The sequence below is a fragment of the Toxotes jaculatrix genome, chromosome 5 (assembly GCF_017976425.1).
Source record: "Toxotes jaculatrix isolate fToxJac2 chromosome 5, fToxJac2.pri, whole genome shotgun sequence".
In the NCBI taxonomy this organism is placed as follows: Eukaryota; Metazoa; Chordata; class Actinopteri; family Toxotidae; genus Toxotes; species Toxotes jaculatrix.
Genome location: NC_054398.1, coordinates 27,849,612 through 27,873,769, shown reverse-complemented (window position 1 = coordinate 27,873,769; position 24,158 = coordinate 27,849,612). Strand labels below are relative to the sequence as shown.

Here is a 24,158-nt window from a genome sequence, read left to right as displayed (position 1 = left end):
ATTGCCTTTCAATAACCCACATTTTGATTTTGAAAATCGGAAGTTGGTCCACGCTGTAGCATCCGAGTGCTGACTTTCTCAACCACATCAGTCTATTTACTGTAAAGTCTGTAACAAGGGAGCTTGAAATGTTGGAGCGGCTGGCTTGACTTCGCAAAAAGGAGAGACGACTTTTTATTTTGCTTTGACAGTGCATCTTCACTGCTTTGGTTCACTCTCACGTTTTCCTTTACCAAAGCCACCAGGAGGCTATGAACAGGAATGCTTTGCAGATCTGACTTTTCATATTTTTAGTTCTCTGTCTCAGACTCTGTCTGGGCTACACTGTCCTGACCCCAGGATCACAAAGAAGGCCTCACATAGATGTCCACTGGGGACTATTTTTTGTTTTATTTAATTGCTTAATAAATAAGGACAGTATCTCGTGCACCTGTGAGCAAACTGCTCAGAGGGAAAATGTTACATGTGCATCTGCAGCACTGTTGGAAGAAATATTCAGATGCTTTTCCTAAGTAAAAGTAGTCAAATCTTAGGGCATCTACACACACATAGTCCCCTCTACAAACTGTACTTGACTGACACCTCTCTCACCCTTCTTTGGATTCTGGTGCACCTTCATGGGTGGGGCAACTCACACCCCATCAATCTTAGTCCATGAGTTTGCTTAAATGCAGAGTCTTTCATTTGCACAGAACCCAGTAAATAGACTTGTTGAATGTCTGCAATGGAGTAAGAAGTACAGCATTTCAACATCACTGAATATAATCAGAAAAGATTCTTTACAAATGCAGATTCACTTTCATGTTTCAGCTGTGGGGTAAGAAGGTTTGTATACTTTCCCTGTACAACTTTTTCTGTCACCACTATGTGTCAGAAAAGTATGATGCTCCATGTCTTAGACGACTGCTGGAAATCAGATGGATAAGCCATTCTGATGTCACAAAGTGCATTGTTGAGAATAAAGATGGTCTTCTCACTATACTGTCAGAAATATCTGACAATGCCACAGTTGATTTGTCCACTGGTGCATCAGGCCTGCTGATGCAAATTAAAAGGCATCATTTCTTTGAGATCTGCAAATTCTTGGCACATGTAATTGGTGTGTTAAAACCAGTGAATGCGATTCTACAGTCTCACACTGTGGACATGTGCACTGCTTGTGATGTTGTTGGTGCAACACTTGAGTCTTTAAAGAATATCCGTAAAGACTATTGCTGCACAGAGCTCACACAGACACCTGCTGAGGATGAATAACATCCTCCAAGAAGAAGGAGAACACTGAGTCAGCTTGGTGAAAGTGTCACTCTCTCATCTGTGGGTCAAACAGACTCAGATGAGCCCATGTTCACCACCTCTCACTCTCTGAAAAGATCCCTGATCAACATCCTTGACAGGGCAATTTCAGAGATGGACATCAGAGGGGAATGTAGACCTAATGACAGCCATATCAGCCCAAATCTAGTGCATTTCTAGATTTTAAATTGTTGCGTCCTCTGCATGTGCTTGCTGGCACTGTGACAGATGATTTGAGTCTGTAGAATGAAATCCTGGTGGCAAAACCAATGTTGGTCCAAAAATGTTTAAAGGAGACTGACCTATCCACTGTGTGCAAACACCTACAGCAGTATAAGGAAGCTTTTACTTATACAATATATGTAAGATAAATGTAATATATACAATACATAAATTCTGTTGATTGGTGTCTCTTCAGCATCCTGTGAGACTTCCTTTGAAAAAAGCTACAACACAAACGCAAAAGCGTTTCTATTTGTGTTGCGGCTTTTGTATTTGTGCTGTGGGTTAGCATTTGTGCTGTTGCTTTTGCATTTGTGTTATGTTGTTTGCATTTGTGTTGCAGCTTTTGTATTTGTGAAGGCCTTTCTCGGCCACCGTAGGCTAGAAATAAAAATGCTAATACCAGATATAGATTTACAGCATAGGTTTACAGGTGTATTTTGAGGGTTTGCAGCTTTCACAGTTACATACGTCATTTAGAAGCGACGCACAGGCGTGTGTTTCTGGAGAGGTACTGCGCGTGCGCAATGAGAGGAGTCCTTGGCTGGTTTTCCTGCTGTAGGTTACTGATCCTGCGAAGGGACACCGATAAAATGCAGAGCTGGACTCAGTTATACCGCTCCCTGGCCACAGTAAGTACGCATCTTACTAACTCACTAACCAGTATGTGATGTCCGGATGGGTTTCAGACTGTTCTCATAGGCTGTACGGCCCGTGGATACTGGTGTTTTCAGGTTCGCGGCCCGGGCCTGGCTAGCGGCTCAGCTAACAGCTCTGGTCCGGTGAAATCGTAGGAAGAGGGCGCAACGCCAGACTCCACTGGGCAAACCTGCAATTCAGAGTTGTTATGATTATTGTTGACAAAAGATGGCGCTTAATGTGTAACTGCTATGATGTCCAATTTGATAAGTTTTTCTTTTACATTCGGCGTAAGTAAAATGATCAGAAATGCCCGTAATAAAAGAAATATATGTAGTTGTTATAGAAAGAGGTAACGTTATCTAGTTCATACTGCAATCTAATCATAAACGTATTGAGCAAAGTGACATTTATGTGTGAAGGCCAAAGATTTCTAATAACACTAGAGACAAGTATATTTCTTTTCAGTTTTCTCTCCCTTCAAGACATTTTAGCACGCTAAGCTAGTTAGCAGTGGTTACCTAACTCTTAGCGTAGTTTATGTCAGAGGCTCAGCAACTTCACGTCTTGACGTGTCACATCTTTACAAGGTTAAAAGTACATATTTTCAGATTGATCCTCTCTTTTGAGGAGCCTGAATGTTTTATAACGTCTGTAGAGCTCATATTATGTGCGAAATCACGCTTGTTGGCTAACTAGCCAACAGCCTGCTCAGCTGGAAGGCTGCAGAGTCTCTGGTTTAGTGCCCAGCACTGTCACAGCTGACAGCTTGGACTTACTGCAACCGCTTGAATGTTGTGGGCAGATAAAAAAAAAAAAAGTCTGTTGATTACTGAGGTGAAAAGAACCCACCAACACCCCGACAAGACACTGAATCCCATCACAGCTGAACGGGCTGTGACCCCTTCAAAGAAATGTATTCTCTGTTTGTACAAAACTAAAGAGAAGAAAGGAACAGGAAAATGCTAACTGCATTCGTTATTTTGAATTTCCCGAAGTTAGATTCTTCTCTTTATAGCATTGTAAAAGTGACAGTGTTATGACAAACTTTGCATCTTCCCAAAAATCATTTTTCTCCGTTGTTTTTATACACTTGTCCAGAGTGTGTCATTGAGCAACTGAATAAGGAAATTTTAGTGAAGGAAGTACACAAAACAAAAAAAATAACAAACATGCTAATGTTGAGCCTGAGAGACAGTGCTTTAAGAAAATAAGATCACAGACAAGGATCTCTTTATATTAGAAGAAAAACTGGTTTGATTACTGTGACTTGGCTGCTTTTATTCTGTGAATTAACGTGAACAGTTGTTACACTGTTTTAAAGGGTTTTTTTCTTCACTCTGACTGCAGTGAAATCAAGGCAAAGTTATTGTGGCTGGTAAAAATAAATTTCAGCCCATCACTGGTTTGTAGAGTGTTTTAGTTTTGGATTGTGACACTGTTTTCCTCACTTTTGTGTTTTGTTTGATTGACAGCGGAGCCACCACCTCCCCTGCAAACTGCACGGAGCTGCAGCTCTGTCAGTCAGAACCTACGCTGACAAAGCAGCAAGTAAGATAACTGTAAAATCTTATCATCTGTCTTCATTAATGGCATGTTCTGCTATGAACTTTAGCCACATGTTCGATAGTTGTTTTCCCTTCAGCTGACACCCTACTCGTTTCTGTTCTAAACCAAATTGTCAATTTTGGTTAAATTATATCCCATTTGTTATTTAAAAGGTCTTTAAAACGTAACACAGCGATGCCTCCCTGACATGCAAGTGATTTAAGAGAACTTCTGTCATTCAATAATTTTGTCCTGTTTAGAATTTTCCCTCAGGTACAAACAAAACGTTACCTATTATAGCATATATGTTGTTCTAAAATAATTTTAATGTTTGTTTTTTTTTGCCATCTAACTTTGTGTAAAACAACTAGTTCTATACTTCTGTGAGGTTATGGTTCTGTAATCTCAAGGTGCTGCAGTAATATATTCTCTTTTTTTCCCTGTAATGCACTTTTGTTATAATTCTGTCTGCTGCATGAATGCAGAGTGAGACCATCCTCAAATGTTGATATAAACTCTCAGCCATCCTACACTGAGCTACTCACAGTGACTGTTGCTTATTTCCTGTCTTTATTTCACAATAAAAGCCTTGCTGAAGCAGTAGTTTAACAGAGAGCGTCTGCGTTATGTCCTTTATCCCCCTGGTATCTTATCTCTCTGCTCTGAGCTGCTGTAATAAACGTTAAAAGCTGCTGTGTTGCCTCTCTGTAGTCGATGCAGACGTCACAGTGGTGGGCTCCGGTCCAGGCGGCTACGTCGCTGCCATCAAAGCCGCACAGCTCGGTTTCAAGGTGAGCCACCTCCCCGACAGTTCACTTACCCCATTTATTTGCTTTAGCCTAGCTGAGAGAAATACGTCCTATTCATTTTATTTTATTTTATTTGACTTTTCTCATCTGCTGATCCCAGGTCACATTATGGTGAATAATGCAGGTTTTCTCTGTTTCCTTTGACAGACAGTTTGTGTTGAGAAGAATCCCACGCTGGGTGGGACCTGTCTGAATGTCGGCTGCATCCCCTCAAAGGTGATCAACTTCCTTTCTGATCCAAATGGTCAAAAAAGTCTGATGTCAGTGTATAAAAATGTTCCTGCAGTTGAGTTGATTGATATGTTGTGTCTGCAGGCTCTGCTGAACAACTCCTACTTGTACCACATGGCTCACGGCAAGGACTTTGAAAGCAGAGGCATTGAAAGTAAGAGGCTTCACTCAACTTTAAAGGAACATTTAGGGTATTTTATGTAGCTCGGTGGGTTAGTCCAGGCTCTAAAATGGCTTTTAGATTGAGAATTGTTGTCTGGCAGATTTAAAGATGAATTTACATGGTTGTGGTTGGTGATGTGCAGCTCAGTCCTGTGTCTTTACATCAACATCTGACTATAACTGACTATCCAACCAACAGTTCAGACCTCAAAGACATTCAGCTCTGATCAGCTAAATCCTTCAGATATAATCCAGTGTCGGCTTGTGTAGTTGCAGATTTGATCGGCTGTAATAATCCACTGTAGAGCTTGAATCTCATTTAGTTTTATTGTCTGATTCCAGTTGAATTCTATCACATATTGTATGTATATATTGTAGCTGGATCTTATTAAGAAGCAAACGGATTGAAGCTCCTCTGTTTCCGTGTCAGTTTCAGGCATCTCGTTGAACCTGGAGAAGATGATGGCTCAGAAGAGCGGGGCGGTCAAAGCTCTGACCGGAGGAATCGCACATCTATTCAAACAGAACAAGGTCAGACTTCTCTCTGTTTTCATGGTTGTTCACTCACATCTTGTTCACAGTCACAGCCACTGATAACAGTGTTTACAGTGTGACATCGCCGCCCTCAGGTGACCCATGTCAGTGGTTTTGGGAGGGTGACGGGTAAGAACCAGGTGACGGCCACAGCAGCAGACGGCAGCGAGCAGGTCATCAACACTAAGAACATCCTCATCGCCACCGGCTCCGAGGTCACGCCCTTCCCTGGGATCCAGGTACAGCTGAGTCTCACTCCTTACAGATCCCTAAAATCTGGAATTCCAGGCCTTTTCCAAACATTTTTAAAACCATGGAATTTCACTTCCAATCACTGACCTGAAGAGTTATTCTCAAAAATATAAAGAGATATTTTCTGACTCACAGGAGGAGGGTTACATGCATTTGTTCATATTGTGAAGTGGTTGCTGTTCTCCAGGGATCATTTCGCCAAAACTGCAATATGAAAACTGCAATTTACAACATGAGGGAATTTAAACTTAATTAATTTTCTCTAGTCAAAGCAACCCCCTTACCCCCCATCAAAAATTTAAAAAAGGAAAACAGTGTCGAAAAAATCCGGGCTTTGACAGGTCGTGTTTTTATGTAGTTGACGGGGGCAATAACGTCGGTCATAACATCATTCAGCTCGGGACTTAGGTGTTTAGACGCCAGCGCTTCGCGGTGTATCATGCAGCGCGTCCACTGCACATTGGGGGAGACGCGCTTGACGAGCGCTTGCAGCCCTCCCCGTTTCCCAGCCATAGCCTGCGCCGCGTCTGTGCAGATCCCCACACAGTCCTCCCATTCGAGATTGGCCTCTTTCAAGTAAGAATCTATGATCTTTAACAGTTCTTCTGCTGTTGCTCGGCCAGGAACTTGTTTGCAGAAAAGCAATTTCTCCCTCATGTCATCCCCATCTATGAATCTCATATAAGTTATCAATAAACAGTCTTTGTTACCGTCAGTGGCTTCATCCATCTGCAGAGAAAAGCGGCTGTCACGCACCTTATCATTAAGCTGCTCCTCTATGTCCTTTGACATATAGATGCGCCTGCCGACAGAGGATGTAATTGTTTTGGAAGCACATTTGGAGATGCTTCATCCTCTGCCTTTCTTTTGCGTGACAGTCCCGTCAAAAACTCGTCCATGTTTTGCTAGCAATATCATTTATTGATTAATTCATTCAGTCTTTTCGCGCCCCCCCCCCCCCCCCCCCCCCGCTATGGCACTGTGCCCCCCCTAGGGGGCGTGCCCCCCACTTTGGAAACCACTGCTCTGTAGGATGCTACGAGCTACTTCTCTCACATTACTCAGTTATTTTATTTATTATTCATATAAAACACTGAGAAGTTAAGACGTTTTAGTTCATTACTAAAACATTAGCAGAACATGTTGAAATTCCAGTGCCGGTACTTTGTCTATCAGACGACCCAGTGAAATGTTTAACAGGCTGTTAAACATGTTACAGTCTTACTTGTGTTTTTTTTTTTGTTTGTTTTCATGTTTGTTTGTTTTTTTAGATTGATGAGGACACAATCGTGTCGTCGACAGGAGCTTTGTCCCTGAAGCAAGTGCCAGAGGAGCTGATTGTGATTGGAGCTGGAGTCATCGGAGTGGAGCTGGTCAGCATCACTTCAGTCTCATTCACCAAGAAACACATTTCAGTGTTAGAGATCGACTGACTGTCTGATCCAGTATGATGAGAAATTTAGCTCGTTGTTTTGCTCTGGGGTGCCTGAATCTGTCACACAAATGTTTGACCTCCCGTCCTTCAGGGGTCAGTGTGGCAGCGTTTGGGCTCTAAGGTCACAGCCGTGGAGTTCCTGGGCCACGTAGGCGGCATGGGCATCGACATGGAGATCTCCAAGAACTTCCAGCGCATCCTGCAGAAGCAGGGCGTCAAGTTCAAGCTCAGCACCAAAGTCCTGGGAGCCACTAAAAGGCCTGATGGCAAGATCGATGTGGCGTGAGTGAAACACTCCTGAAGCTTTAGATCCTGTCAGAACATCGGAAGTCGATGTCTTGACTTTTAAACTCCGCGGGAAGAGGTTAGCAATGACCGGACTGTTGCACCGGTTAGTAACAGTGCCTGTCGATGTGTTCGGTGTTTCAGAGTGGAGGCTGCGGCCGGAGGGAAGAACGAGACGCTGACGTGTGACGTGCTGCTGGTCTGTATCGGCAGACGACCTTTCACTCAGAACCTCGGTCTGGATAGTGTTGGCATTGAGCTGGACAACAGGGGCCGCATCCCCGTCAACGGCCGCTTCCAGACCAAAGTACCCAGGTATCACCGAGCTCAGGCTGACTAATGTCAACTGACAGTCTGTGAGGGACAGCCTGACCAGTTAGCATCTCTGAAGTCACATTTCAGTGTTTTTTTTTTTTTTTCCTCTTCTTCAGTATTTATGCAATCGGTGACGTGGTCGCCGGGCCGATGTTGGCCCACAAGGCCGAGGACGAGGGCATCATCTGTGTGGAAGGCATGGCCGGCGGCGCCGTGCACATCGACTACAACTGCGTTCCTTCCGTCATCTACACGCACCCCGAGGTGGCCTGGGTGGGCAAGACAGAGGAGCAGCTCAAAGAAGAGGTGAGGGTCAGGGGGTGATGATGAGGAGGAGGGTGAAGGTTATTAATGTGGACGTGGGAAATAAACAAGGCAAATGTGATTTCTCACCGAGCTGCTGAGATCAGATCATCTACTCAGTAAAACAGTCCTGCAGCACTGATCAAATGATCTATGTTTAAGATCTGAATCTGTGGAATAGCCAGTAACTGTAGCTGTCTGATAAACGCAGTGGAGTAAGTATTTAGTAGTAGCAGAGTGGAAATAAAACTGAACTGAATGTGAATTGAAAACAGCTGCTCACATCTTCATTTAGCTAAACTGTTTGTGGTTAAAATGAGCAGCTTCAGCCACACGATGGCAATAGTTCCTCACATTTAAATCACCATCAAAGATTTTTCATGAAACATTCGAGATATTTGAATCTGACCCTTCCTGGTAGGATCACTGTTGTCCCAGGTGATGTCCAGTCTCTGCTGTTTCGGTGCTGAATGTCCAGCCCTGTTTCATCTGCTCCTCAGGGCGTCCCGTACAAAGTCGGCAAGTTCCCCTTCGCAGCCAACAGCCGAGCCAAAACCAACGCCGACACCGACGGCATGGTGAAGATCCTCAGCCACAAGGAGACGGACAGGATGCTGGGAGCACACATCCTCGGATCTGTAAGAGCCTCGTCCTGAACACCAGATTGAGCACACATGACTCACTGTGAATGAATCTAATCAGAGTGGGAATCACCAACAGAAGGGCCAGCTGTCATCCTCAGCCCTGCTTTAGACATCGAGGCGGCTGATAATGTTTAGTTAGCCCGACTCTTTTGAAGCCATGTTTGCCTTAAAGTCTCAGCTGCTCAGGTTGGAGGTTAGTGGAGCTGCTGTGTGATGCTGTGTAGAGTACAGTCCACTGAGCCTCCGTGAAACCAGACCCTGTGTGTGTGTTTCCCTGCAGGGAGCGGGAGAGATGATCAACGAAGCTGCTTTGGCCATGGAGTACGGAGCTTCCTGTGAGGATGTAGCCAGAGTCTGCCACGCCCACCCCGTATGTAACACACACACACACATCCAAACCACACAAGTTCACCAGAATGTCACACACATTGACATGTGTCTGTAGAGCTGGAAAATTATAAGATACATATGTTTTTTTTGGTTTGTGGGGATCAGTATATACTGAACAACTACATTATATCTTCTTATAAACGCTTATGAAATGTGTTTGTACTGTTTATAGATGCTGAATAAGAAACACGAAGACTAATAGAAATAGTAAAAAAAAACCCAAACAGTGAAATTAAGACTCAGCCTGACCCTCTCTTCCTCCTGCAGACCGTGTCGGAGGCCTTCAGAGAAGCAAACCTGGCCGCCTCCTTCGGCAAAGCCATCAACTTCTGATCCGCCAGCCGCTGTCACACCTTCAGTGTACATAACAGAGGAGAAACAGGAAGCTGTGTGTCTGCATCCAAACCATCATCCGACCCACCGGGATCCTCTGTACATCGACACTGTACCACATTTAGTTCTAATGTTATTTAAATGTTCTCAGAAAAATAATAAAGGGGGTTTTGGGTGGTAAATAAACACTGATTGCAGATCAGTCCTTTTGTTTTCCAAACACATATTAAGCACTTATTTACAGGACATAGAGATATAAATATGAATTTGGCTGGGTGGTTGAGGTTGCTCTTGGAAACGAAGAAGGGCTTGTTTGTGTTTATCTGTTTTTTACAGTGTGAAACAGTTCAACATGACAGACATGAAAGGGTAATCAGGGCAGGAAACTGTAGCTGCTCAAGGATTTTTAGTTTCAAAGGTTAAATCTGTGTGTGTGTGAAGTGTGTTGTGTTTCTGTCCCCGTCCCAATCTGTGATGTGACAGCAGGTGTTTCAGCCCTGAACTAATGTCTGTGCAGGAAACGTTTGTAAGGTCGTCTTACGAGATTTTTCCAGAGGCTTCAGACACATTTCAGTCTTGAGAAGCTGCAACATGATGCCACATGGTGACAACTGAAAGCTGTCTGCTGAGATGAGAAGTTCCAGAAAAATACACAGAAACATTTCACTCCATGATTTATCTTAAAATCTTCCCTGTCCTCCGTCTTTCTCCACAGACCAACAGCTTGGTGTCGGTTTTAATTTCCCTGCCACTGGAATTATGACTTCTGACCTACTTTAAAAAATACTGTGTTTACCTGTTAGAACTGGAGTTCAGCACATCTCCTGTGTCCACACTGATTTGGTCTGAGACACGAGCAACAGGCTCAAATGTTTTGTGTGGATTTATCCTTTTTTAGGTCAATACAGATTCGTTTTGGGAGAAGAGCTGTTGATAGTTGCCAGGAAACTGTTTCCTGCTCTGACTACTTCACTGTGATTGGCTCTGGCCTTTTCTTGCTTATCTGCCCATTTAAACCAATAAATGCAGTATCCATTAAATAAACCTGCAGTGTTTAACTGTACATTTGCTGACAACTTCAGTTTTTTTATTTTTGTTTTGTTTTTCTTCACTGTTAAGGCCTCAGTCTGCTTCAAACCGGTTTGTGTGACATCACATTGGATCACATGTAAAGGTAAAGGAAGAAGGTAATGAAAAACATCTGACATTAATCAGGAAACATAACATCCTCTGATCCTCAATACATACATGCTTATTTTAAGCTTTTTCTGTATTAGTGGTTATATCTTAGGCGCGTCAGCCTGCTCCTGATGATGAAACTCACCACACCTGTTTTTTTTTTTTACTTTACTCTCACATACAATGTAGAAGGAATCAGACTCCAGCAAAGCGAGTTACTGTTACGGACATCAGCTAAATAGGATCTGAAGCCAGATCTCATCCTGTGGCCGCAGGGGGCGCTGTTGTGTGGATGCTACTCAGTTCAAGTGGTTGTTATTAGTATTATTCAATCTTTAAAACAACTGAAAGGTCACCTGTCAGTGTTTATTATGCTGTGTATTTTTGCCCAGTGTCCAGATGCCTGAGGCTTCAGTCTGGATTACCAACCAAGCCCCTAGACCATGAGGGCCCCCAAAAGCCCCAGGTCCATCCATCTCCACTTTGATTAATTACAAACACTAACATCAACTGAGGTGGGTGCTGTGTTATTAGGTTTTTGTGGAGATTCTCTGTTAAACTCTAGTTTAAGACAGTCATTAAAGTTGTGTTTAATCAAAGTTCTAGAAACTAAGAAATAATAAGTTTTGTTTTAGCTCAGGAGATTTGGTTACTCAGGACTGCAGGTGGCGAGTCAGCCCACAGTTATTCCAGTTCATCCTGAGGGGAACGTGAACGTGTCTGAACCAGATTTCATGACAATCCATCCACTAGCTGATGAGATATTACTCATGAACGTCCACCTGCTGGTGGCGCTAAAGGAAAAGTCATAGGATAAGTAAAGTTAGGAGGGTTCATCCTCTGGGAACCGTGAACGTGTTAACAAAATTTCATCATAATCCATCTGATAATTTGATATTTTGCACCTGATCTCCACCACTGTCCACAGAGTGGTGGACACTTGACTGGTTAGAAACAACACAGATTAAATTAAATGGTAAAAACCAGAAAACAACAAAGATTCTAACTGAATCAGGAATTCGAATTTAATTGGATCAGCCACTGTTTTGACTTTGACGGCAGGTTTGATGATTCCTTCAATAAAGCAGGAACTTTATTCCACTCAGAAAAGTGTCAGTAAACTTGTAGCTGTTGTTCTGTCAGATGACACATGCTCTATTTGAATAACTGGTATTTTAGCAGAAAGACTCCACCTCTGTTTGAACACTGACTACGCAAGTTAACTGTGTGTGTGTGTGTGTTCAGCAGGCGTGGTAGCTGCTGCAGGTTGAAGTAGACTTGAGGAGTTGAAGATGGCCGACTGAAGTTGAGCAACACAGACAGCAACTAACATTTAACAGCCGCCTGAACAAACGGAGAAGAAATGAGATTTAAATAAAAGAAAAGAAAACGTGGACAGAAAGTCTCGTCGTTACTCTGAGGTAAGGCTGATGTTACTCATGTTTTCTGCTCGTTTTCCATGTCCAGAGACAAATAGGTTTATCTCGTTTATCTCACTTTCACTCTGCAGTTTAATGTTTTCTGTTTGTTTCTCTGTATTTGAGCTGCAGCTCTGTGAACATTCATTTAGTTTGAGGCCACTTTTCTCTCTCACTAACAACTTCACTCGTCTCTATTTTTTTACCATTTTTTTTTTTTTTTTTTGCTTTATCCCAATTTGTTTTCTTCGTCCTTATCTTTTTCTCTTTTTCTTCCCTTCCTCCCTTAATTCTTTCAGGTTTTCTTTTCCTCTCTTCTTTCTGATACTTTCTTTTTCTCATCTTTTTGCTTTCTTCAACTCTTTTTCCTTTCTTCCTTTTCATCTTTCTTTCTTTGTTACTGTTTTCTTTCTGTTTCCAGGTTTTTATCTCTCCCTTCTTCCCTCATTTTTCCTAATTGTTCTCTCCTTCCTTATTTCTTGCCTTGTCCCTCTCTCTCTTTTCCCTTCTTCCCATCTTTCTCTCTCCTCTTCCTTTCTCCACTTCTTTCTTTCTTTTCATTTTCCTTTCCATTCTTGTACATCACTCATTACCTTTTTTTTTTTTTTTTTACAGAAACCATTTTTCTGGTTGTTGTTGTGTTGCGTGTTGGTTGAGTGTAAACAGCTTGCGGCTGTTTGTGGACTTCAGCTACCCAAACATGTTTTTCAGCCTCGTTTACTGACGGATGAAGAACTTTAACCTGCTGCAGTGAAGCTGGAAGACAATTACATTCACTCCAGACCTTCACTGTTGTTTTTTACTGAAACATCTCAACAACTTCTGGACAGATTTCTGTAGAGTTTAGCGCTGATTTGCAAACATCAGCAGGAGAACACACAAACAACACAGTTTTTGCTGAGTATATTACAGAGCTGCTAACGTGCCTGAAGAATCTTAGTCCTGTTTTCATAAATGCCACTGAAGGATTTCCAACCCTGGGCCTGTTTATATGTTAGAAAGCGCTTCATTTCAAACATGACGAGCTGGTGAAACATGGTGGATCACATGACGGCTGCATCATGTGACATTTCTTCATGGTTGTGGTCAAGATAAAGTAGCAGGGATGAGCCAATCTGGGGAGTGAATGGTGGGAAATTTCTTTCTTTCTGTGAAGCTGCTGTTTGTCGACACTGAGAAATAAGACAGTGATGAATCCCGGTTCATCAGATGAATCAGGAAACAGTCTGTGCTTGATTCATGTTACATGATGTTGATGTGTGTTTCCCTTCAGGGGTGAAACTAACCAGTGTGACAGGAGGAGAATGTTTGGCTTTAAAGGAAATGCCATTTAAATGGCGTGGACTGACAGCCTCTTCGTGTCCTGTCATCTTTATCTTTATATTTATCTTTAAGTAAAGATTCTGACTGTAGTTTTTCAGGCGAAAGGAACCGAACAGGAACAGGAAGTGAAGCTGTTTTTGACCACTTTCACTGTTTGAGTGGACAAAGAGACGTGAGGAAAAAGGCCGGACTCTGTCGGACCAATGATGATGATGATGATGATGATGTGTTTTCCTGCTGATTACAGTGAAAACAGCCTGGATGTAGATGGAGGGAGGAGACATTTCCTCTCTTTGATCAAACACTTTGGGTTGTTTTTAGTCCGGTCTCCCTGTTAGACGTCACGTCCTTCCTCCTCCATCGTTCTGAGCAGAGCCTCAGCCAGTCGTCCAGTGGGAGCGAGGAGGGATGTCGACACTCAAACTCGCCATCAGTGAGTAAAAATCGTTCACTCACAGCATTGATCTGTGAGATGCTTCTTTGGCTTTACTTTGGCAGAACCTGTGTTTATGGAGCTCATGAGGGCAACCAGGTGTTATGCAGTTATTAGTCAGGAGGCCTGATGTAGACTGTGGTTAATGGGTAATAATTTATTTTTAAATGATTTTATTTTATTTTAGGGTATTTTATTTTAGGGTTTTTTTTTTATTATGTGTATTTATTTATTGTTTTTTGTGGGGATCCTCCGGGTGTAACTGTTTTCTGTTCATTGGTCACATGATACGTCCTTTAAAAAAGGAGCTCACTGCAGTCATACAGGCTCTTATGAAGTCTTCATGCCAAACTGGGTCTCTGTAAAGCGCTTTGAGACAATTTTGATTGTGGAAGGCGCTATATAAATAAAATTAAATTGAATTGAACCTGGCAGCCTGTTGATTCCAAATAAATTAGACAGAAGTTCAGTTTTACAGACTGAACTTCAGTGCAGGAGAAATGCACCTTTTTTCTTTTTACACCGCCTGAAAACCTTCACGATGCTGTCGTCAGGGTTACGTTGAGTTAAGGCCTGGACACATCTGGATTTCAAAAGTACACATTTTCTGGGCAAGATTTTCCACAGAGTTCAGCTGTGAATTTTGAATTTGTGCCGTTGACCAATCTGATGACTTCGAATCTTATTAGCTGTGTCACACCAACCATTTAAGTTTAAGTTTATACTTTATTAATCCCTCAAGCTGGGGAAATGACTCTTCACACCAAGTAAGCAAAACACACACAAGCATGCACATGCACTAGAGACGGTGGCAGGAAGTGATCGGTGCCTTGCTCAGGGCCTCCGTTAAATGACGGGGATGAAGAACTCTGGAAGCAAGAGAGCCATGGTCGCAGAGGTGGGGGTGGGGGCCCTGAGCAAGGCACTCCTTCACGTCTCCTTCACCACCACCCATATCCATTGTGTGTATCCATTGTGCTTGGTCGAGGAATCAAACCGACGACCTTCCGATATCCAGGCAGTTCAAAGCCGCATGTTTAACTTGCTGCGCCACGGCTGCTCCCGTTAATTGTACTGAACCTCCTCTGTCGCCTCAGTGACGCTGCTTCATGTCAGAGACTTGTTTTACACACAGTTATGGTACAAATCCGTCCTTTGAATAAACTGTGTGAATTTATTGATCCATTAGCTAGAGAGGGAAGCTAACGAATTTAGCTCTGAACTAAGCTAATCCTTCGTTAACATGTTTGTTAGCCCAGGGAGCTACAGTCTCCTCCAATTTATTCCTAAATGATCTTTGGCAGAGGTTTTATCAAAAATCTCACTGCGCTTCCAAAATACCTTCCTTGTTTTTCTAGTCCAGACCAGTTGGTGCTTCAGTCAACAATGACTTGTTGAACTGGAGGAAGAATTTACCATTTGGACTGGTTTCCTGTAACTACTCTGTGTTGTGTGTGTGTGCTTTTGTATTAAGTTCAGGTTCAGTTTTGGGATATTTCTGTAAAATAAAGACCTTTTGACAGTTTTCAGTCCAGTGAGGTTGGTGTCATGGGCTCGGCAGGAAGAGGAGAGGAGGTGAAGTTATGTGGGAGCGTATTTGCTTCCAGGCCTATTAACCTGAACTGATTCCTCATTGTTGAAGCATTGAGAGCAGTGTTGTTATCAGAGTGTTAATCAGACTGTGGATTAATGTGCTGCTGCTGTTTGTTCTTGGTGGAGACCTGCAGGTGGAATTCCACTCAGTCGTGTCGGCAGAGTTTGACAGCTGTGATGTTTGATTTTATACGTCACTGTTGTTAGGAAACCTCCAAACTCCAGTCATTTCCACTGTCCAAAAACAGCAGGACAGTTCTTTGTCAGTTTTTTGACAGTCAGTGAAATTCTGAGACTCAGACGTTAAACTCTGTGTCTTTCGACATTCAAACATGGTTAAGTGGCCAAGTCGTCAACCTTCAGATGTTTGGTCTTTTAAATCCAATGTTGTTTACATCCATGTTTACTGGCTTGCCGTCTTCTCTCCTGCCTTTGCTGGTGCATTGATGCATCAGTGATACGTGACGTCAGTAATTCCTCCCACGACCAACAGAAATCTCTTGCTTCCAGAGTTCTTCATCCTCCTCATCATGCCTACCATCCAACAACCAATACCAAATTCATCTCATCCAGTACCTAATGCATCAGCTTCATGGGCTCCACCCATCACGGCAGACCAGCCACGGACAACTCACCCCATCACCATCATCTCCACCACCTCCACCTCCACCAACACCACCGTCAATCCAGCCGCTGCCGCCGCCGCCAACTTCTTCAACGACCTGCTTAACCGAATACCCTGTAAGTCACCGAACAGCAGCTTCACCTGAACAGCAAAGGGATTAAGGATGATAACATAAAGAGGGAATTTAGTATTAAAAAGACTGAAACTTTGGACTCATTTGATTTGCCTAACTCAGACGGCTGAAGCCTCATATTATCCTCAGATAAACCTCTGAATGTTTTTTTGTAATTTATTTTTGTTTCCTGTCAATATTGACAGTTCATTAGGATCTTTAATCAACAGGAGAAACAATTACAGCAAGTAAAACTTGTTTCAGTGTACATATGGGCATCTGGTTGTTTTAAGACAGATTGAGAAACTGTGAACTTCTCCTTTAGTGTAACAGTGTTTTTGGTGTTGTGTGTGTGCATGACACAATAAATAACACCACTAACGTGTGTGCGTCGTGTCCCGTGCAGTGCCTCGATGGGCGATCTACGCCATCTTTGCTGCCGGAGCTCTGCTGATTCTGCTCTGCTGTCTGTGCATCTGCATCAAATGCTGCTGCAAAGACAAGAAGAAGAAACAGCAGCAGAAGAAGGATAAGAAGATCAACCTGAAGGGGGTGAACGGGAAAACCACCACAGCCCTGGTGAGTCAATGTGAATGCTGCACCCCAGGGATTTCATTAGCTCCGGAGTCCAGTATAACCACCAGTCAGTGCTACGGGCAGCAAATGCCTGCATCACCAGTTTTTCTGTCAACGACCTGCTCGGCAGCAAACAGCAGACAGACTCAGTCATAGCAGCTGGTGGAGACCAAACATGGAGCTAAAAGAGAGGGAACACTGGGCTTTGGCTTTGAGCGATGTGTTTATTGGAATTGGCTTGTGTCAGTTCTGTGTCCCTGTTGTCTCACCTGATGTGTTTCCTGTGCCCTGACAGGTTCAGCCAGATGTGGCGGATGTGGACTATGGATCGACCAAAAAGCAGAGAGGAAGGCTGCTCTACTCTCTGGAGTACAATGCCGCTCTGTCCGAGGTGATTCAGTCAGTGAGAGGCCTGTCGAGCCACTGAGCCTCCAAACTGTCATCATCAAACGACAGAAAAAGCCAAAAAATAATCAGATTTACAAAACTCTGCGCGCACACACACCTCCACAAAACTTCCCTTCAGAAATCAGTCTGAATCTGTGCTCCTATAATTTACCACAAGCCGTCAGTGCAGATCCGTCATGAACATTGATTTATATTTTGTTCCAGGGGAGAACGGAGGCAGAGTGACCAGCAAAGTTTTAAGGGCTGATAGAAGCACCAGCAGCTTTTAATGCAACAAACAAATCAATTGAATAAAGTTTTCAGACATGGAATAGATTTTTGCTCTCGGTCTTTACAGCTCACAGTCGGGATCAAACAAGCCGCCAACCTGAAGGCCATGGACCTGGGAGGAAGCTCGGACCCGTATGTTAAAGTCTACATCTGCCCTGACAAATCCAAAACCTGCGAGACCAAAGTGTTCAAACACACGCTGAACCCCGTCTTCGACGAACAGTTCAACTTCCAGGTAAGAAGTGTCTGTGATTTCATAGAGTTTAACCATTAAAATACTGATTCAAATACTCTTTGGATTTACATCATTTCCTTGTGATCTGTATAAGAACCTCACTAAAAGAAACTAACCTGCTCTGAATCTTTGTTTTTTTTTTTTTTTTTTTTTTTTTATCAACAGCATTTTGAGCTGAAACATTAGGTCGGTTCATCAGTTACAGGGAACTTTGCTGCTTTTCTCTGTCTTATACATTTGTAAATTTAAAGTCTTTTAGCTTTGGGCAGGTGGTTGGACAAAAGACATTTGAAGATGTCACTTCGGACATTTTTCACTATATCCTATACTCTATAAAGGGATTTTGAACATTTCCTGCCCCTTAATTCTGCTATTTGTGCAGGTTTGTCATGACTAGCCCCTAAGGGGCCTGTTTTTGGATTTTTTTCTGGGACTCTGGAACTCTAGTTTAAGTTTTGTTTATAGTTCCTGTTTTATTTTGAAATTACTGCCCTTGTGTATCTGGTCTTGTTGTACTTCCTGTCTTTGTCTTGTTTCCCTCCTTTTGTGATTGTCTGCCCCGCCCTAATTGGTTTCACCTGTTTCCCCTTACCTGTTGTGTATATATAGTCCCCCTATAGTCCACATTTCCCCTTGTCCAGTGTCAGTTCGTTTTTTGTCTCACATTTAGTCCCATGCTTCTGTCCCTTGCCTTTGCCTTGTCTTGTTCCTCGTCTTGCCTCTTGTCTTCGTATTCCCAGTCAGGTTTTGTATTAATTTGTCACTTTGCTTCTTGTTAGGTTTTGTTTCTTGTTTTCTTCGTTAAGAGTGATTTTGTGTTCATGTTTTGTAACTTTTGTTTTAGTGCCCTTTTCCCCTTTTTGGGTGATCTTTTGTTTGTTACTTTATTTGAATAAAATATTATTAGTTTGGACTACATCTGTGGGGTCTTGCTTTTGATTCCAAGTCCTTGCCTCCCATAGTCCTGACAAGGTTAAGGTTGATCTCCTCTCTCTCTCTCTCTCTCTCTCTCTCTCTCTCTCTCTCTCTCTCTCTCTCTCTCTCTCTCTCTCTCTCTCTCTCTCTCTCTCTCTCTCGTGTCATTCCGGTTTGTTTTCCCAACAGCCTGAAAAAGTGAAACTAAAACAGTATTTCAGCTGACAGATAAAGTTTTGTTTCCTGGCTGTTGAATCTAAAGCCTCAATCCCCCAAAAATCTTGCTTCTAAGCTGAGTGATCTTTTCCCAGATATCCAAGTCCACCCTCAAGAAGTCAACTGTGGTGATGCGGGTGTTCGACTTCAACAGATTCTCCAAACACAACATCATCGGCGAGCTCAGGCTGCAGCTCTGCGACGTCGACTGGGTCCATGTCATCGAGGAGTGGCAGGACCTCGCCGAGCCCGCCAAGTTTGAAGTAGACAAGCAAAACTGATCCTTGGGTTTTTCTTATGTTGAGTGTGAGCTTGTTGTTTTGCCAGGATATTAATCTCCTCTCTCCCTTATCAGCACATTCGGCCTGGACGTGATAAAACCATGGATGAGTGTTTCTGTGGCTGAAAGTTTGAGCCAGATATTTCAGTTTGGATCAAAGAGCTTAGAACAAATAAATCACACTCAAAGCTTAAAGTTACCAAACTGTCCATCGTCATGTTAGTTTGAAGTTTCAGATATTGATCCTGATCAACTGTACTTCTGTGTTTTAGTACAATTCTCAGCACAGACAGATGTTTTCAGTTTTTTATTTTTAGTGATTTCCAACAACAAACGAACCATCATAGAAAAATGACTTCTATCATGTGAGTTTGATGATTTCTGAGAAAGTGTCACTGACTGATCGTGTGTGTGTGTGCTGCAGGATGAAGACCTGGGCGAGATCTGCTTCTCTCTGCGTTACGTTCCCACTGCCTGCAAACTGACCGTGGTGATCCTGGAGGCCAAAAACCTGAAGACTATGGACATCGGAGGATCCTCAGGTCAGACCGAAACCTCATATCGAAATCATTCCCCTGGGGTTTTTTGTTCATATAAATTATACACATACTTCGTGTTAAAGTATATAATCTAATAGAATAGAATAGAATAGAATAGAATAGAAATACTTTATTCATCCCAAGCTGGGAAATTTCGCTATCACAGCAGCAATACACAGGCACTCAGCCTCCAAACATAAACCTCTAATGGTAAAAAATAAACAGTATAGACATTATTTACAGAAAATAGGAATTTAAAATAAGAGTACAAAAGGAAGTGTGCCATTTGAATAGAAATATAAAATCTAAGTACAAAAACAAAAAGTGCAGTTGAAGCTGAACCTTGTGTTAGATCTGTCATATCCAGCAGTGTTATCTGTGACACAGTGATGAGGTGTTAAACAGTCTTATGGCATGAGGCAGGAAAGATTTCCTGTAACGGTCCTTTTGACAACGAAGCTGTCTGAGCCTTTTGGAAAAGGCGCTCCGTTGTCTGTCCAGTACAGGGTGGAGAGGGTGATCAGGGTTATCCATGATGGACAACAGTTTGTTCAGTGTCCTCCTCTCCACCACCGCTTCAAAAGTCTCCTGTCTGCAGCCATTGACAGAGCCAGCCTTCCTGATCAGTTTGTTCAGTCTGTTGGCGTCACTGGCTGCAATGCTGCCCCCCCAGCAGACCACAGAGGAGAACAGAGTGCTGGCTACCACAGACTGGTAAAAGATCTCCAGCATCTTACTGCACACGTTGAAGGACCTCAGCTTCCTCAGGAAGTAGAGTCTGCTGCAGGCCTTCTTGTACACAGCTGTGCTGTTGGTCTTCCAGCTCAGTCTGTTGTCGATGGTCACTCCCAGGTACTTGTACTCCTCAACCACCTCCACATCCTTACCCAGGATGCAAAGGGGCTGTGAGGCTGTCCCCTTCCTCCTGAAGTCAATCACCAACTCTCTGGTCTTGTCCACATTAAGCTGCAGGTGATTTCCTCCAGCCCACTCCACAAATCTGTCCACCAGCCCCCTGTACTCCTCCTCCCGTCCCCCGCTTATACACCCCACAACTGCAGAGTCATCAGAAAATTTCTGTAAGTGACATGACTCTGAGTTGTACTGAAAGTCAGAGGTGTATAAGGTGAACAGGAACGGAGAAAGCACAGTGCCCTGTGGGGCTCCTACACCACTCATCACCACATCAGACAGGACACTACCCAGCCGGACGAACTGTGGCCTGTCAGGTAATCAGTGATCCAGGAGACAGTGGACCCACCAGCACCCATCAGCCGCAGCTTATCACCCAGTAATGGAGGCTGGATGGTGTTGAAGGCACTGGAGAAATCAAAGAATGTGATTCTCACCGTGCCTCCACCACCATCCAGGTGTGAGTGAGCTCGCTGCAGCAGATAGATGACGGCATCATCCACCCCCAGACATGGCTGGTAGGCAAACTGCAGAGGGTCCAGAGAAGACCTCACCTGCGGCCTCAGGTGAGCCAACACCAACCTCTCCAGCACCTTCATCACATGGGATGTGAGGGCAACTGGACGGTAATCACTGAGGCCAGATGGAGATGACTTCTTGGGTACAGGAACCAGGCAGGAGGTCTTCCAGAGAAGCGGTACCCTCTCCAGGCTGAGGCTCATGTTGAAGAGATGCTGGAGAACAGCAGACAGCTGGCTGGCACAGGTCCTAAGAGTCCTGGGGCTGATGCCATCAGGGCCTGCAGCCTTGTGTTTGAGCTTCTCCAGCTCTCTCCTCACCTGGCAGGTCGTCACAGTCAGACAAAGGGGGAGGGGGGAGGGGAAGGTAAGCTGTGGTCCCAAAGTCTGGTCAGGTGGGCTCACCGTAGGAGGAGGAGGAGGGAGCTGAGAAGGCATTGGAGGGTGAGGGGGAGGGGGGAGGTGTGGTGGGGACGGGGGAGGGATAGAGGAGACAGGGGCGGTCTGAGAGCTAAACCTGTTGAAATAGGTGTTAAGCTCGTTAGCTCTCTCCCTGTTGCCATCAGTCAGCCTGCCTCTCCCCCCACATCCTGTGATCTCCTTCATACCAGACCACACCTCCCTCATGTTGTTTTGCTGGAGTTTGGCTTCCAGCTTCCTCTTGAAGGAGTTTTTGTTCTCCCTCAGCTTGTCCCTCAGTTGGTGCTGCACCCTCCTCAGCTCCTCCTTGTCTCCAGACCTGAAGGCTCTCTTCTTCTTGTTGAGTAGAGTCTTCAGGTCGCTGGTGATCCACGGCTTGTTGTTGGGGAAACAGCAAATCGTCCGGGTGGGCATGACGGAGTCCTCACAGAATTTGATGTATTCTGTGATGCAGTCCGTCATACCATCGATGTCCTCCCCGTGTGGCTGGCAGAGTATATCCCAATCAGTGCACTCAAAGCAGTCCTGCAGGGCCTCCTCAGCCTCCTGTGTCCACCTCCTCACACTCCTTGTGGACACAGGCTGCCGCCGGACAAGAGGAACATACTTTGGTGTGAGCAGGACTAGGTTGTGGTCTGACCTGCCAAGGGGGGGAAGGGCAGTGGCACTGTATGCATCATAAACATGTTAAAACAGGTAAAACAGATTAAAAGTCAAATTCTGGTCTTAGTACAGATTTTTTTTATATTATTGTATATATATTTTTAAGATCAGATTACAGACACTGACAGTGACACCTGGATGATTTCACTCCACCTGGTGTTTGTAGATCCTTACGTGAAGGTGCAGTTAGCACTGGACAAGAGGAAGTGGAAGAAAAGGAAGACGTCCATTAAAAAGAAGACGCTGAACCCTTATTACAACGAGTCCTTCACCTTCGACGTCTCGTTTGAACAAATCCAGGTGAGAACAAATCCTCAAAATATTTTCCTGAACTTTAGGAATCTGGACTCCAACAAGGTGGTTTCACCTTCATGTTTGACCTGTCGTCCTCAGAGGGTGAATCTGGTGATCTCTGTGTGGGACCACGATGCCATGACCCGGAACGATGCCATGGGGAAGATCTTCCTGGGCTGCGACGCCACGGGGAACCAGCTGAGGCACTGGGCCGACATGTTGTCCAACCCGCGGCGGCCGGTCGCTCAGTGGCACACCCTGCTGTCGGCCCAGCAGGTCAACTCCACCCTGACCCTGAAAAAGAAGATCCCCCTCTCCAGCAAACTGCCCTTCTGATGGGAAACACACAGTGGTGGTCCTTCTCAGACAAAACATATTGTTTAAAGATCATTTCTCAAATGTAATCTATCAGATTGATTACTACATTTTATACATTGAAAATGAACAATTATATTCTACTATCAAATCATAAATGGATATTTTCCTGTCAAACATGAGCACTTTCTTAACTCCTGTATGAACTGTATCGTACCTCTAAACAAATTTCATCCCTCAAACTTTTGGAAGGTTTGTTGTGATATAAATTAAATATCATATTTTCTCATGTGATCACATTTAATGTATGTGTCCAACTCTCAGGTGAGCAGTGGTTCTCAGTAATCCTCAGGAGGTCACAAAATGAATCCAGGTCCTGGAAATCCTTGAATTTTGTAGTGAAAGTGTGGTTATACCATGTACTGCCAACGTTCCTTTTAGCAAAGCACTGAATCCCCAGCAGCTGTTTTATCGGCACCAGCATCAGAGTGAATCCCTGAGTTCGAGCTGAGACAAAGAGCTCCGTGTTCACTCATCTCTCCCCCGACAGATGAAGGTTTAAAATAAGATCAATCAAGCTGAGTTCAGCAGGTGTCTCTTCCTGCTGCCTCAGGCCTCCTGAGATCATCTTCATTAAACCGTCCCTGAGCTCGGGAGAGAACAGAGGGGTTGGTTTGATTCTTATTCCGTCAGCACCGGATGCTGAAATACAATCTCATTTTATCATGTTGAGAGGAGACACACCCAGTAAACTTAAATGATTCAATCATATCGTGAGTTGATCAGATCCCAGTAATTAATTAATTAATTAAAATGATAAAAGTTCACTTTGACTTCACACATGACATGTTTATTTACATTTAACCCTTGTATGGTGTTCGGGTCTGTGGGACCCGTTTTCAGTTTTTATCAGAAGAAAAATGATACAATTAATTATTTTTTCAAACTCAGACTCATTGGCCTTGGCTCATTTTCTGTGAAGAACATATATCAGAACACATTTTCAATGACCACACATTGTACCCCACCCCTACACATTTATATTACATACAGGATGTTCAGGTCCGCTGGACCCGGGGCTAATGAAAGTGTGGAAATTGTAGGTTCTGTGTACCTTCACTCTGTCCTCTTCCTGTCTGGGCCTGCTGTTAGTGTGTGTGTGTGTGTGTGTGAGTTTTGTGTGTCTGCCCAAGCATCAGGACAGTGTGGGACAAGTGGGTGCACCACCTCCCCCAGTTTTACAACCCTTGGCCTAATGTCACCATTGATGAGCAGCTATTTAGGGACCGCTGCCCCTTTAGAGCAGTATATACCATCTAAACCTGCACAATATTTTCTAAAGCTCTGGGCTGCCTGTGATGCCACTTCCTCATATGCTTGGTTACAAGTCACTTCATGTCACGTCATCATCTGCCGCTGAGCTGCACCTTACCACAATACACTGACGTCCTACAGCAGTGCCACCCGGAGTGGGGTTCAAACCCATGACCCCAAGAGACTGAGTATTGTTACCAACTGA

General features: G+C 43.9%; 2 protein-coding genes across 3 annotated transcripts; both read left to right on the top strand.

Annotated features, from left to right (window-relative positions):
• Positions 1-2,026: 2,026 nt before the first annotated feature.
• Positions 2,027-9,734, top strand: dldh (dihydrolipoamide dehydrogenase). The gene is made up of 14 exons (XM_041038818.1): positions 2,027-2,147; positions 3,630-3,705; positions 4,414-4,493; positions 4,659-4,727; positions 4,827-4,896; positions 5,335-5,435; positions 5,534-5,677; positions 6,962-7,063; positions 7,217-7,407; positions 7,555-7,725; positions 7,842-8,031; positions 8,529-8,666; positions 8,953-9,042; positions 9,330-9,734. Exons 1-14 carry the CDS (start codon positions 2,043-2,045, stop codon positions 9,393-9,395), a joined length of 1,593 nt encoding a protein of 530 aa, XP_040894752.1. The 5' UTR covers positions 2,027-2,042; the 3' UTR covers positions 9,396-9,734.
• Positions 9,735-11,073: 1,339 nt separating this feature from the next.
• Positions 11,074-22,933, top strand: syt8 (synaptotagmin VIII). Of its 2 annotated transcripts, XM_041038820.1 has the most exons (10): positions 11,074-11,089; positions 11,823-11,995; positions 15,852-16,082; positions 16,485-16,657; positions 16,950-17,045; positions 17,400-17,567; positions 18,794-18,961; positions 19,403-19,520; positions 22,197-22,330; positions 22,424-22,933. In XM_041038820.1, the coding sequence occupies exons 3-10, from the start codon at positions 15,872-15,874 to the stop codon at positions 22,658-22,660; spliced, it is 1,305 nt and encodes a 434-aa protein (XP_040894754.1). In that variant the 5' UTR covers positions 11,074-11,089; positions 11,823-11,995; positions 15,852-15,871; the 3' UTR covers positions 22,661-22,933. The 2 variants fall into 2 exon arrangements, with proteins under 2 accessions (XP_040894754.1, XP_040894753.1); XM_041038819.1 differs by lacking the exons at positions 11,074-11,089; positions 11,823-11,995 and adding an exon at positions 13,659-13,748.
• Positions 22,934-24,158: the final 1,225 nt, after the last annotated feature.